The 14,823-nt window shown below is 36.9% G+C and overlaps 1 protein-coding gene across 1 annotated transcript in view; it reads right to left on the reverse strand.

The window, feature by feature from the left end:
• Window positions 1–5,295: 5,295 nt before the first annotated feature.
• Window positions 5,296–14,823, reverse strand: part of LOC134627455 (metabotropic glutamate receptor 4-like) — a 190,832-nt gene continuing 181,304 nt past the window's right edge. Inside the window, exons 10-11 of the mRNA XM_063473539.1 lie at window positions 9,941–10,187; window positions 5,296–6,961 (exon numbers count right to left, since the gene is read on the reverse strand). Of these exons, the coding sequence (XP_063329609.1) occupies window positions 6,912–6,961; window positions 9,941–10,187 (297 nt within the window). The 3' untranslated portion in view covers window positions 5,296–6,911. The remainder of the gene's footprint in view (window positions 6,962–9,940; window positions 10,188–14,823) is intronic.

Below are 14,823 nucleotides of genomic sequence, written 5' to 3' on the forward strand. Positions count from 1 at the left end.
ATTTATAATGTTATGACACCACCGTGGTAATAGCGATCATACATACTGATATGGCATTTCAGAAAATTCAGTTCAAATAAATAAATATAGGATATATTCAGGTGCACAGAAAGAGAAATGACAGGTTAGAAATGTAAATTCTGTTGTTATAAAATATGAATAGAAGCATTAAATATTAACAAAATACATTAAATTTTAAAAGAACGTCATGTCAGTGCTGCCACATTTTTGAATCAGCATAAACATACAATATATTCCTGTCGTTATTTGTATAATCAAAATCTAGATTTGGACAGTGAAACGACTCTCTGACAGAATACCTAAGAAGATGTATTTAACATACAGCACTGTGCGTTTGAGGTCGACCGAGCTAAAAGGAGAGAGTGAAGTGGTGCATAGCAAATGAAAGCATTATTGGTGGTGAATATGAGACCCAGGCTGCGGTAAACTAGGCTCTGTATTCTACTGTCACAGCCTTTCCCAGTTCTTTTTAGGATGGCCTAGTTTCATTGTAAAGACTTTACCCACCTCCTCACACTTGTGTTTTTCTCCCCAGAGGAAAACGCATTACCACAGTGTCTCTCTTTAACCTGGGGAGCTCTACTTACAGCACTTGTCTGGTTCTTCATCTTCCCTGGGGCTCAATTAGAAATATTGTTCAATGGACTCCACAGTCAAGATGATGACGTGTTGAGCGTTTCAGAGGAGTGTGTTTTCTTTAAAACCTTAACCTCTGACTTGAAATTGCAAATGATATCTTTATGTCCCAATGAAATCAGTAAAAATAAGCAAGTAAAGCAAGTAAAATAATGCTTCTGGCAGAGTGGAATGAATTAATGAAACTTGGTTGGCATTTCTAGTCAAGTACTGGCTGTCAGAGCAGTGTGGTATTTTTCTTTTCTCTAATTTCTTTATTCTTTATTAACAATATGCAAATATAGCATTAATGCTGATAACATATTCACACTTTTTAGTCACATTTTTGCCATTGCAGAGAGAATGGAAATAAAGTAACTTTCTGAAGCATTAAACAAAAAGTGAAATGATGGTGCAGCACATGCATCAGTGCAGTCTTGGTTACAATGTCGCATGCAACACACTACAAAAACAAAAAAAACTGCAGTGTAACACATTTTGGTGAGTATATTCAACGTTTTGCTTTTATGCAGTGACTGCATTATCAGAACATTACTCCTTTGATTGCGCAGTAACTGCAGGATATTCATGAGGTACTGTTTCCTAGCAACATAGCGTATGCACTGTGTACTGTATGAGCTATAGTAGCATGTCTGTGATCACTAAGACAAAAGATGAATGAGATGTTAGCAGAATGTTTAAAGAAATGGGACAGACAGCTTTTCAAACATTTATTTTTGTTACACGCTGGTATTTTTATTTTTTTTTAATACACGCATTCATTTCTGTTTCTGTCCACAGTGAATTGGTTGAGCCTCTTCGACTGACGCTGCCTCTAGATCAGGCTTTTTACAGCAAAGCAGCCCCTGTCAGTGTTGCATTTGTGATGGTATACAATAGCATAGCTGCACAGCTGAGAGAGCCCAGTCACGGGACCCCAGAGAGAAAGCATCACTGCATTGCTTCTCTCAAATCCTGCTGTATATTGGTGCTCAATTCGAGACAAATGTGCTCCTGCACTCATTCTGTCACCTGAGGGCAGTTGTATTGTATTATTCTGAGGTGCACACGGGAGCGGACTAGTGGATAAACATTTTATCGGCTCAGCTATTCATACTTGCATGAGGATTGTCTCAGCTTTGGCACTTCACTTCCCATCCGCTGCAGTCAGATCCAGTTTAAATGCTTAATGAATTGTTTTTGATGACTAAAACCAAATTATATTACTTTTGCAGTGCTTTTCAGAGCAAAGACAGATGGCTTGCATTTACATATTTTAAAGACTTGACATGGTTCAATTGGAAGTGAGGCAAGATGATTTCAAGAACATAAGAAAGCATTATTGCTTGCTCTATGATCCAGTAGTCAAATGGTGGGGTTTGCATAGGCGCTATGTTAATATTTTCCCCTATTGTGTGAGTAGCATTGAAATTCATTTATTCCACTATTCTAAAGCAGCTGTCTTTTTTACTAAGATCACATAATGCTGAGGAGAGATCTATATTCAAAACGGAAGCTTACTTTCTTCATTTTGCTGTCACTATTCATATCATGAGACCACCTCATCAGAGATCTAGTTGTACATTTCTAGTGTCATACTGGTTCTTACGTGTATCATTAGCCTGTGTTGATAACCCCCTCAACGCTTATCTGAGTATTTGTATCTCCCTGTCTGCAATAACACAGTCGAGCAGATTGCATTGAATCGCTCGACAGTTGTGTCGATATGGCCACCCACACAATTTTTTTCTTGAGTGTATTTTGCCGCTGTGCTGCCGAACAACATCTCAAGTTGTCCCAAATATTGTTCTTTCAGAGTCAGACGCATTGAAGCAAGGACAGGCCAGCTGTTGGCAGAATAACACATTCACACTCGCTTGTCTCCTGCAAAGTTGGGACGAAAGTCCATAGTTTCAGACACTCAAGTCTTTGATGGGCTGAAGATTCTGGTTGCACCATCATTTGAAAAAGTCATTAGAGTAGGTTTATTTCTTTTTGTCTTTTGTATCAATCATGAATTCAGCTATTATAAGTTCTATTAGTCAGACATTATATATCATCCACATAACTGTCTCTCTAATAAACACTTTGACTGTCTCAACAAAGGTTAAATCTGTCTACTTCGAGTTTGGTGGATTTGTTGTTGAGAACCAGAATAAGTGTTGAGTTCAGTTGTTTGGTGCTGAGTGCTGATCTTATTTTTGGGCTATATTCTATTGGGACTCAGTGGTTAGAGCATTTAACTCCTGCTGCAAGATATCATTGCCTCTGGCAAATGTTTGATGTCAGGAATATTTTGTTACCTCAAAGATAATGTCACACTTAGTTCACTTAGTAAGTGTACTTATCTATTTGCTTCTTACTGTATTAATTATATGCATTAGGATGACATTTGTTCAAGTAGTCTGATGGGGTGAGCCAGAGACAATCATTATCTTGACACCATTATGACATTGGATCAAAATAACTTGTCATGGTCCTGGGTCTGTGACCCAGTGTTTGATTTATATTCTTTGTTTTAGCTGTATTACTCATTCTGTTTACTTGCCTCCCCTATGTCCATGTTCAGTGTGTAGTCTGTCCTGTCTTTCATGTATGTTAGTTCTGTCGCCATGTTTGTTCATCTGTTTTCCAGTCGTGTCTCTCACCTCTTCTGTTTCCTGTATTCAGTCAGTCCGTGTCTTAGTGTGTGTCCCATGTTTCCGTTTTTACTTTGATAGTCTCCTGTCCTGTGTGCATTATGTTCAGTCTTGATCCTGTGCCGTTAATCTGATTAGCTCCAGCTGTGTTTCCCTCCTGTTTCCCATCCCCTCGTTATCCTCTGTGTATTTTACTCCTCTGTCTTCCTCTGCATGTTGTCACGTTTTCCACATTGCTGTGTGTTTCCCTGAGCTCCTCAGTTTTGCTCATTACGCTTAGTTTTCTCCTAGCTCCTAGTTTCTTAGTTCAGTTTCCCAGGTTCCAGTTTAAGTTTTGTTTCCTTGTTTTAGTGTTTGGTCCTACAGCAATAAAAGCTGCCTTCCTTAGTTAATACCTTTGTGTTCAAGTCCTGCATTTGGGTCCTACCTCTGCATGCCACACAGCACATCCATGACATCATCAGTCAACAATTACGTTACTGTATTTGATGCAGTAATGTAGTTGTTCAAACATACATTTACAATAACACATATAGCTCAAGATTGCTCATTCCCTCCAGAAGGACTTTGCTAACATTCCTCTGATGGCAGGCATTGCAAAAGTCCAATTTTGTTTGCTTTTTTTAGAAAACACAAAACATAAAAATGTAGATCTGATTGTCTGCAGTTGGCTCACTGCTGCGTTTTATGGAATATTACTGCCACCACTTGCTGATAAGCAGAACAGAATCAAAAAGGAGAGATACACTTTCAGACACATACATACATATTGCAAACTGTGTTTTGGTGCTAAATATGCAAAATCATTTATGTCATGAACTGATAAACTAATGCAGTTCTCACCATATTGTTGGTTTGAATTTAGCAGTATATCAGGATTGGTGATAATGATTCCAAACAGCGTGTAGTGTACCACTGATTCATTATGATCCCCTCCCATTTGCTGTGCCCTTCTTCAGCTGTTTCACATTAAAAGTTTGCGAACTGAAGTTTTTACCATTTAGAAGATACTGCAGTTTTTGAATTGAATGATTGTTTTATCAGTTGTAGTTTAAATGTATGGATTTACTGAGGCGTGGTATAGGGTGTCAAGTTATGTAGATCAGATCAGTCTTATTACATACCTGCACTGTTGGTGAAGTTAAATGAATTGTAATAAACATTTGGACAGTGTATGCTTATAGCTTGTGTTTTTAAAAGCATGAGAGATGTACAAACATGTCTTGTGATCTACTTTTTGGATCATCTCCAGTAGTCATTAGAAAACCTACTGAGATGGAGGACTGATTTTTGATGGGTTTTCTTCCAGATCTATTAATAATGATGATTCTAATAATGTGCTGATAATGTACTGATAAAGTGCGTCATTTTTCTGTGCTCTGTTTCTTCTTGCTCTTGCTATGCAATGACTGTTATTTTCCAAGCCTTTTGTTGTATTGTGGGCTCACACTATCAGGGAGGCGTGGAGAAGATGATAGATGCAGAGAGCTTTCTGCATGCAAAGGCCTTGGATGCAAGTAGGGGCTCCCCATTCATTTAAAATAATTTCATGTTTCCTTCCACCAACTCTGTGTCCTTCCAGCACTATTATCAGAGCAATTGTGGCAACGTATTATTCAGAGGATGGCACCCATTGTCTTATTTTCTTCAGGGCGGACAAACACTTTACATTGGGAACAAAGTACACACTCACTCACACAGAAGTGCTGCCAATCATTTAGCTAGGGATATTGTATGTTTGCTAGTGTATCATTTTCTCTCTCTTTTTTTAAAACTCAAGCAACATATGTACAAGACCAGACAGGAACTGTTAATGATAACCTGTTGAAAAACTGAACAAAGACAAAAAATAATAAACAAACCAATTTTCAACTTTCTTGAATTACAGAAATGTGAAAATGGACAATAATGTTTTAAAACATTTTTAATAGAAATAAAATTTTGTATAAAAAAAAACTAAACATGCTTCACACACTTCATTAGTTTTCATGAGGTTTAACAAATACATAGATAGCCAGGCACTGTATCTTTTTGTATTTTTTCCCCAATTTTAAGATATGTCAGGACATAAAGCAGACATCATCAATCTATTTAATAACATACATTAACTTACCATTTAATTTGGTCAGCACTCACATTTTATTCTGCAACACAAATGGTGTTGAAAGTAATACAGAGGGAGGCATGAAAAGCAGCATTGAATTCACAACACAAATGACCCCACAATATTTTCCCCAAGACAATAGAGGGCTTTTATACTGCACGAAGCCAACTCTTAATCTGTTCTGCCAACTCGGAGTGATTGATAGAGATATTGTATAGTTTTGCAATTAGAATTTCATTTGCTAAAATGCCTTACAACTTCCTGACACCTCCTCCTTATCACAAGAGTGCCTGAAGAGGACATGATTTTTTTTTTTCAGTAGCTGGTCCATTATGGATATCACCTTCAGGGTATATTGCATGATCCTCTCAAGGGCATACTTCATCTTAATTCCCCTACTAATGGATCTGTACAGCTAAGCTTTACCCTTACACTATGAATGTGTGAGAATAGCTGGTGGCAGTGGTGGTAGGGTCATCCTGGATAACAGCTCACAGTGAGATCTCCTGGCTAAAACACTGTTTATTTTAACCATGAGCCACTGTTTCAAAGCACATACAGATATGCAGAGGGCAGTGGCAGCCTTGGGCTAGCTGGTAATACAAATCATGGCCTTACTGTAGCACAGATAAACAATCACTCACTAGACCTTCACCATTTGAGAACAGTTTTTAACGTACAATAGGCCCAAACAATTTTTAACAACGCTGCAACAGAGTTTAAACGCATTCCTTTTTTTTTCCTTTTGTTTTTTTAAACAACACAACACAGGATGTTAAAACTGGCATGCTCAAAATCAGCAGAGACCATTTTATATGTGTAGTCATTCTTATTAACTCATCGGCAACTTGGAAGAGGAAATCAAAATACATGGAGTCTGGTAAAGATCTGTTGCATTGTTGTGATGATCAATATTTCCAGTCATTTGACTCACGAGACCAGAACACATTTAGAAATAAAAACAAACACAAGCCCCTCTCAGAGATCCATAGACCATGTTTTCATGCCTTTTTGGTGTTGATTAATCCCTTGTGATGCCTTGAGGATTTGAAGATTAATTATAATTCACAAAACTGGCAGACGACATTAAGAACCTGAACATATTCTTACTCGTAGTTCAGTTTCAGTCAGTGCTGCGAAAGATGACGGAGAAGTCTTTAAAAGAGGGCATAGCTGAAATGTAAACACAGAAAAGGAAAGCTCCATCCTTCAGTCTATAGGCCTCTGCCATGCAAATATTTTCATTTTTCTTTTATGTATGTATTCTTGTGAGGCAGACCAAAGATGGAACCTTAAAATTGTGCTGTTATCTGTTCTGGTCCCCTGTTTTGTCCATCCCTGCATCTCATGTGCTCTTTCCACACAATGTTGCGTCTTTGTGCAATATTTCTCTGATCTCCACCCGCAAAAAAGACATATCTATTTAATTTATTTGACTTTATTTATTTTTGCCGGATGCTTGAAATTCCACTGCATGTTTTGTTTTCTTTGCTGGGACGGAAATCCTGAATCATGATAACAACCTTTGTCCTTCAGATTGCATGGTTGCTGTAGCTGATGTAGGTTTGCTTTGTTGAAAACGCTGAAAGAGACGAAATGAGAAGGAAGAGTCAGAGTTAGATACAGTTGAGGTAAACTTTGTAACTTAAGAAAGGGAGCTGATTTGGGCATGAAGCTCTTTTTGTTTAGCTCTCTTCCTGTAGTAACAAGAGTAAGGAACTGCTACACAGGGCTGAAAAAAGTGTGTTTAATTCCTGATTGGTTATGATATTCCTATCCTAAAATTCCCTAGTTCTCAGGTCATGTTCTTCCCCTCAGCATGTGCCAAATGTAGCTATTACCTTTAGCCACCACCACCATTTTTTTTCTTCACAGCTATCAGGAGTTAACTTTCCAGCTGTCTCCCCGGACCGTGTTAGCTGTTTCTCTGAGTGGGAGCAGATAAATCCTGACATATCGCCACTAGATCTCAGCATTGGGGGGAGCTGGCCCAGACAGGAATTTTTCAATTTCATCAAGCCATATATCCACAGTGGCGTTGACAATGACAAATGGCGCTCATTCAAATAGCCATACACTGTATAGCCCCTGTAAACGGTAACCCCATCAGGATAATTTGCTGCTGGCTATCAATTCAGCGTCTCTGCCTTCTCGACACTTATTTTAACAAAAGGCCCTTTTAACCATCCACACAAACATGAAGCAAGAATGGAATTAATGCTGCTCTGTTTGGATACATGTAGTTTTCGTGACTGGCCTCACACCATTGTGCTATTGTTACTGCAGAGCATTGTGATAAGTTTTACATTGATTTCTGGTTTTGTGCTAACAGTAAATATAATGTCAGCTATTTTATTCTCCTATGAAAGGAAACAGCTGTGTGTGTTGGGGGGTAGGTGTGTGTGTTGGGGGCTTAAAATGTCTGACAAAAGGTTCCTTATAAGTTCAAGCCACACTGTGGGAACGCATCTTGGCTGACAGACTGATAAAAACCTTTTCCTGCTTAAGGCAAAAAGAGTGTTTTCAACGCCACTTGAGTAATTTCTGCTGACTCAATTGCTGAGGTCATTATTTACCTCACTAATATAAATCCACAGTGTGTCACTGACACAGGAGTGCCAAACATTTTTATTGGTATTGAGATTAGGAGGCATACACAGTGATTCAGCTGCTTTAGAAAAGAGAGTCACACCTTTTTTTTTTTTTTTTTTAATAATGTGTGCAAATACTAGACTTCGATTAGTGATTTAATAATTTATCTATTGAATATTGTTTCAGTTTATATATAGCATGTCAGTAAATAGTAATGAATGCAGATATGTTTCCCAATTTGAAAGCTTCATTTTACAGGATAGAGCAAGTAAATATTTGCATTATACTGAATTATAACCAATGGTTGCACGACAAAAATCAACAGTTTAAGTCAGATAAACTGAAAATTATTAGAAACCCAATTCCACACAAGAACTGGAACGCTATATAAATATAAATAAAGCAGAATTCAAACAGATAGAAATATAAAAACACAAAGTTTACACTGAGACATTTTAATATTTCATGAATTAGCTCATTTTCAATTAGTTGGCAGTAACATGTCTCAAAGTTTGAACAGGGATAACAAAATGTTAGAAAAGTGGTATTGTACTACGAGAGCTACTGGAGGGATATTTTGCGATTGATAGGGTTAACTGGCAACAAGTCAGTAACATGATTGTCTGTAAAAAAAAAAAAGAGCACTTTAGAGAGACAGCATTTCTCAGAAGTAAGGATGGGTAGACATTTATCAGTCTGCAAAAAAATCTACAAATTGTAGAACAATTTTCAGAATAATTACTTCATTATTCATTATTATAGAATAATGGCTTTCAGAATAAAGACTTTGACTAACTCAACGCCTATAGTACATTTTAAATAATATCACAAAATGATTTTGATAATCTGAATAAAGGGACAAAGGTCAGGTCTATGAACACAATTTGCTGTGCCATCCACAAATGAAGGTTAAAGTTCTACAGTATGATGATTAGAAAAACCCATATGTGAAAATGATCCAGAAAAACCGTTGTCTTCTCTGTGCCACAGCTCATCTGGACTGAAGCAAAATGGAAAACTGTTCTATGGTAAGATGAATAAAGATATATAATAAAGAATTTCAGAAATGTAAAAACATGGACATATGCGCGGACTAAAGTGGAGAGGGACCATCTGGCTTGTTATTAGCACTCAGTTCAAAAACCTGCATCTCTGAAAGTATGGAGGTGCCTATGGAATTGGCAGCCTGCACATCTGGAAAGGCACAATCAGATCAGAAAGGTATACACAGGTTTTTCCACATTTTTTTCAGCATAGGCCTTGCAAATGAAAAATTCAACAGAGAAGACCCAAGAATCCTATATTAGACAAGAATGGAACAAACTGGGCTGCACAGTTTGCATTAGCAGTTATTGACTCCGTGTTGGTTTCATACTGCAATTTTGTTACAACATGATCAATACAATTTTTTCCCAAAACACATTTAAAAGTGAAACAATCAAATTGTATCAAATTTTAAGATGTGGTAAAGTCATCTTCATCTTTTTAGAGAAGGCCTAAAATTTAGACGATTGGACTTGAAGACTTTTTTAAGGACGTGTGTTACCCTTGTTTACTTGTCACTTTAGGAATAGTTTGACATTTTGGAAAACATTCACTTTAATAAAAAGAGAAGATTGATGCCAGTAATAAAATCATACCTCATTGTTTTACAGGCGTTTTAGTTCCATTGTTGGACTCCAGAATATGTTTTCTAATCCATTCCTTTGTGACTTCATTCTCACACACATAATTGTGATTCCTGTAATGCTTCTTGAAAAACAATTTCCACAGCCTCACCACCAAATGAATAACAGTGGCACATTTACTAGATTCAATGAAGTGTTAAATAACATGCTATACATTTGTTAATAAGGTTTTCTTTTTTTTACACTGCATCCTATCATTGCATCGGAAGGACAAAACATTCCTGAACTTAAGCCAGCAGGTTTCTAGTCAAAGCTTTCCTCATTTGCATTTTTGCTCTTACACTGTGTTTCGAGGCTTTCGCACAGCTCGGTCTTGGCTTCTCCGTTGGGTCTGAGTCCAGCCTTGGGGTTGAACTTGTTGGACATGGTGGCAGCAGTAACCACAGCCTTGAGGGTCCGTGTGCGCTTAGGCACATTCTGCTCAGGGTGGAAAAGAACCACATAGACCTTGGGCATGTAGAGCAACCCGAGGGACACTGAAGCACTCAGGCTCACAGAGATCGTCAGCGTGGTTGTTTGGATGTACATCTGCAAGAGGCAAAAACCAAAAATGAATGATACAAACAGTTTAACACTGTTTTGCATTACAGATTTTTCTGTGTGGGCAGTGACATGTACAGTACAAGAGACATCTGCTGTGCATCATTATAATTAGAGTATTCAATGACCCATGCATTGGTCAAGGAGTTTTTAAACGAGTATCTACTTTGTCCAGTAGAAGCTGCAAAGCTATCTAATGAAAATGATGTGTTAAACTTGTTTTAAATCAGCATCTTATCTGCTTTTATGGTGTATGTGTGCTGAGCCAGCCAGGGCCACAGTGTTTACTTAATTTTCTGCCATTCTAGTTTTAATATGACTATCACGTCCACCCTGAAAACAGATTTGATCACGCCAGCCGATTGGATCTTTTTCTGACTCATAATAAGCAGGCCCATAAAAAAGAAACAAGCTCATGAAAATTTTACACATGGTCAAATCCTCCAAATCATGGGGGAGGGCAACAGAGTATCATCCTCATTCATTCCATTTAATTGTTTGCAGAACTGCAGCAAATTAATGAGTCATCTTTAAAGATGCAATAACCCATATGGAAAAGAAATAGTAAAAACTTATAAAAGACTTGCATAAGATGTGGCCTACTTCATATAGTGAATCATATAAGGCTTATATGATTTACTCATGAAAGTGGCCACTTTCTCATTACTTTCATATATTGTTTTAGTAAGTATCCAAAACATACAAGTTTCATTTCTATGATTTTTCAAGGGATCTTATATCTGTTTTCACTCTTGTATGCTTTTCATACAAACTACAAACTTTATAAGAGATATATATGTATTTTCCATATGGGAAGGTAGAAGAAAAGCTTGTGCAATTTCTAAACATCATACTCTTGTGACTGATTGAGGAATGATTTTACAACTGGCTAATATTGTGATACACACACACACACTCTATCTATCTATCTATCTATCTATCTATAATCGATGGATCGAGATAGATAGATAGATAGATAGATAGATAGATAGATAGATAGATAGATAGATATAGAGGTATATAGAGAAAGGTATATAGAGCGAGATATAGATAAAATATATAAAATTAAATTTTCACATATATATAAAATTGAAAGTTCAGTTCACTAAAAAGGAGGAGTTTTATTTGGATAGAAATTGTGCTTGCTGTAATTTACTACACCTGTGTAACACACAACAAGAATCTAATTATGATCATTTATCTGGTGTAACTACATAGACAAATGTATGAATACTGTCAAGTTCAGATAATGAGAGATTTTGTTGTTCCTTCAATTCCACCAAAATTGTTCCTAATGCATCAAAATTGATGGTGAGGCTTCAAATAATGTAATGGGCTATAACCTGCTGTGAATGGGCTTTAGCATACAATTAAATGCAATGTCTTCCATTATATATATATATTTTAAATAATGTGTATGTCCCCGTAGGGAAATTACTCCTCTGCATTTAACCCATTCACCCAGTGAAGCAGTGGGCAGCCACCAATGCAGCGCCCGGGGAGTAGTGTGTAGGGACGGTACCTTGCTCAGGGGTACCTCAGGGTAGCCGTTCAGTGGAGTCGAACCCCTGACCTTCCGACCATGGGGCAACCACTCTACCTACTGAGCTATCCCTGTCCGTTAGATTTATTCTTAATGTAGATTAACTTTCAGCATAGTCTGTGGCTCTAACTTGCTTACATCTTTGAAGTAAAAATTCTGGTTAAAAGTTTTGCTTAGATCTTGTCCTAATAGTTTAGTTTACCTTTATTAAAGACACAATAAAATAGATACATACAAAAATGCATTGTAATGCAATGTGCATCTGTTACTATGGGAAACAGTAAGTGCATTTTTCCCCTCACACTTTCCTCAAACTGCCTTAAGCAAAACTTATTCCTTGTCCATCACTTTCAAAAGTGTTTAATGAGACATATTTTAGTTTACTGAACAGCTGAAAAAATAACAGCTCTTTTGTTTAAAAAAAAAAAAAAAAAAAGTCCTATGAGGACCATTTGTGTTTTGTTTTTCCCTTTAGAATAGAGCAGCAGATTTCCGGTATGAAACACTGCAACATGAATCTCAATGGAAACAACAAGAAAGACTGAAACGAGAGCAGGTTTTTCATTCTTTGGTTACCATAATCACTGATTTACAAAGATAATTAAACCACAGTCGACTACGGTATTCAAATGAACACACATTGCCAACAAATCAGAATCTGTTATTTCTTGCAGGGACAATATTCAAATCAGACGATAAATCCTCTCATGGATAGATTTTTACTCACTAGTATTTTATATGTTGGTACTTTAAGAGTCAATCTTTCTTTTGACTAGCTTAAGTTTATCCTCATCAGGTCTCTGCTATTTTTTGATTCAACAAAAGAAACAGCTTCTCATACGTGACCTCTATTTTAATATGTTGTGTGTTTTTATTATTTTGACTCTCCACAGTGCTTTCCCTATATACTCAGCCAACCCTCTTTCCATGTGAGACTGCTGGCTGAAGAGAAGAAGGAAGAATGGAGTCAGTATTATAGAGAGACAGCTGCAGCGCTCCCCTCCCAGCTGTAAGGAGTATTAACCAGTGAACTGCTCAGGGCTTGGTTCACTGCTGCCTCAGGGACGGACTGTTGAACCCAAGCTGTTCATCACATAAACAGAACATAAAAGTGTTCTGCTGCCTTTCACCCAGGAATAATATCATCTTAAAATCCATCCTCTCGGTCACTGATTATATACCGAGTTGGCAGGCACAGAATAAATAAGAACAGTAAAATGACTTTAAATCTGAGAAGATAACATTTAAAGTCTGTGTCAGAATAACATTTTTTAAAAATTTGAAAATTATATTCTCAATCATTTCAGTTTTGGTCTGTAAAATTAATGAAACAAGGAACAAAAGACTCTTAAATTGTCTTTGATGTCCAGCAACTAAAAGAAGTCAATTATCCTATGTCAGAGCTATAAAAACTTGTTTTATTTGTGGCTCAACTAATCAACTTATCAACGCAGTTCCAATAATAACTGCTATGATTATGTAACTGCACCATATCTCACTGTAAATTAGGTCACGTTCAAGCACGATTATTGTTATTATCATTTAATCTAATGTAACCTTAGGTAATGTTATTTTAAATTTTGAATGTTATGTCAGCAGTGATATAAATCAGGACAATCAGTAAGCTGTCACATTGTAGAGGCTAAGAATAGAATAATAAGTGGATTTAATGCCAAATAGTACAGTGTGCAAGAAAAATAGTTTAATTTATATTTTACATTTAATGTTGGTGATAATATACATTGGTCACTTAATTAGGTACAACTGTTCAGCTGCTCGTTAACACAAATATCTAATTAGCCAAACAGCAGCAACTCAAGGCAAGGTATGTAGAGATGATCAAGATGACCTACTTAAGTTTAAATGGAGTAATGTTTGTATTTTTGTAGGGTCTCTACAATAATACTGCCGTTGTGAACGGGTGCTATATAAATAAAATTGAACAGAATGGGGAAGAAAGGTGATTTGAAGGACAGCTAGTCAGCTAAGAACAGGGAACTGAGGCTACAGTTTCTAAAATTAGACAATACACGATTGCAGAAATGTTCCCTGGTTTTAAGAGTCTTGACTTCTACAGCAAAACATTCAGGTGGTAGCGTCAGAATTTGACATAAACATGGCTCCATTCTGTCTTATTACAACAGCTCAGTCTGGTGGTTGTGCAATGGCATGGGGGATATTTTCTTGTCATGCCTTGGGCTTCTTAGTACCAACTTAGCAATACATCACAGCTTTGCCCGAGTATTTTTGCTGACCATGTCTATCCCTTTATGACCAAAGTGTACCCATCTTGTGATAGCTGCTTCCAGCAGCATAACAAACCATGTCATAAAGCTGAAATCATCTCAAATTGGTTTCTTGAACATGACAATGAGTTCCCTGTACTCCAGAGGCCTCCATGGTCACCAATCAATCTCAGAACACCTTTGGTATGTGGTGGAACAGCAGAGTTACAGCATGGATGTGCAGCTAACAAATCTTCAGTAACTGAGTAATGATATCTTTTCAATATGGACCAAAATCTAAGAGGAATGTTTCCAGCACCTTGGTACATCTATGGCAAGAATAACTGAGGCACTTGAAGACAAAAGCGGTCCAACCCAGGACTAGCATGTGTGCCTAATGAAGTGACTAGTTAGTACATGAACTGTTTTTTATTTTTTTTAAATAAACAATTATTTGTTAATTTTACCTTTTGAATCAATTGTAACAGCATTATAGACAAAGTGATAGATTTTATAGTAACTGGTAACTTCTTATAGATGAAGAATAAGAAGGTACCAGCACAAAACAAATCAGCACATTTTATAAGCTAATCTCAGCCCTGCCTGTTTGTTGGTCTATGGTAATATGTTATAATAATATGTATATAATATAATATGTTAGATGAAAGGAAATTATTGCCTTGACCTTACTTGAAATCAATATATTATTGTTTGGTATTTCATCAGATAACATGTGCCATGAGAAAAGAAACTTTCATCCCCTCTCTATTGCCTCATTGATGTTAGCTTACAAATAAGATAAGATAAGATGACCTTTATTAGTCCCACACGTGGGAAATTTGTTATGGAGTCCTGT

This window comes from Pelmatolapia mariae, linkage group LG5 (genome assembly GCF_036321145.2).
Source record: "Pelmatolapia mariae isolate MD_Pm_ZW linkage group LG5, Pm_UMD_F_2, whole genome shotgun sequence".
Taxonomy (NCBI): domain Eukaryota; kingdom Metazoa; phylum Chordata; class Actinopteri; order Cichliformes; family Cichlidae; genus Pelmatolapia; species Pelmatolapia mariae.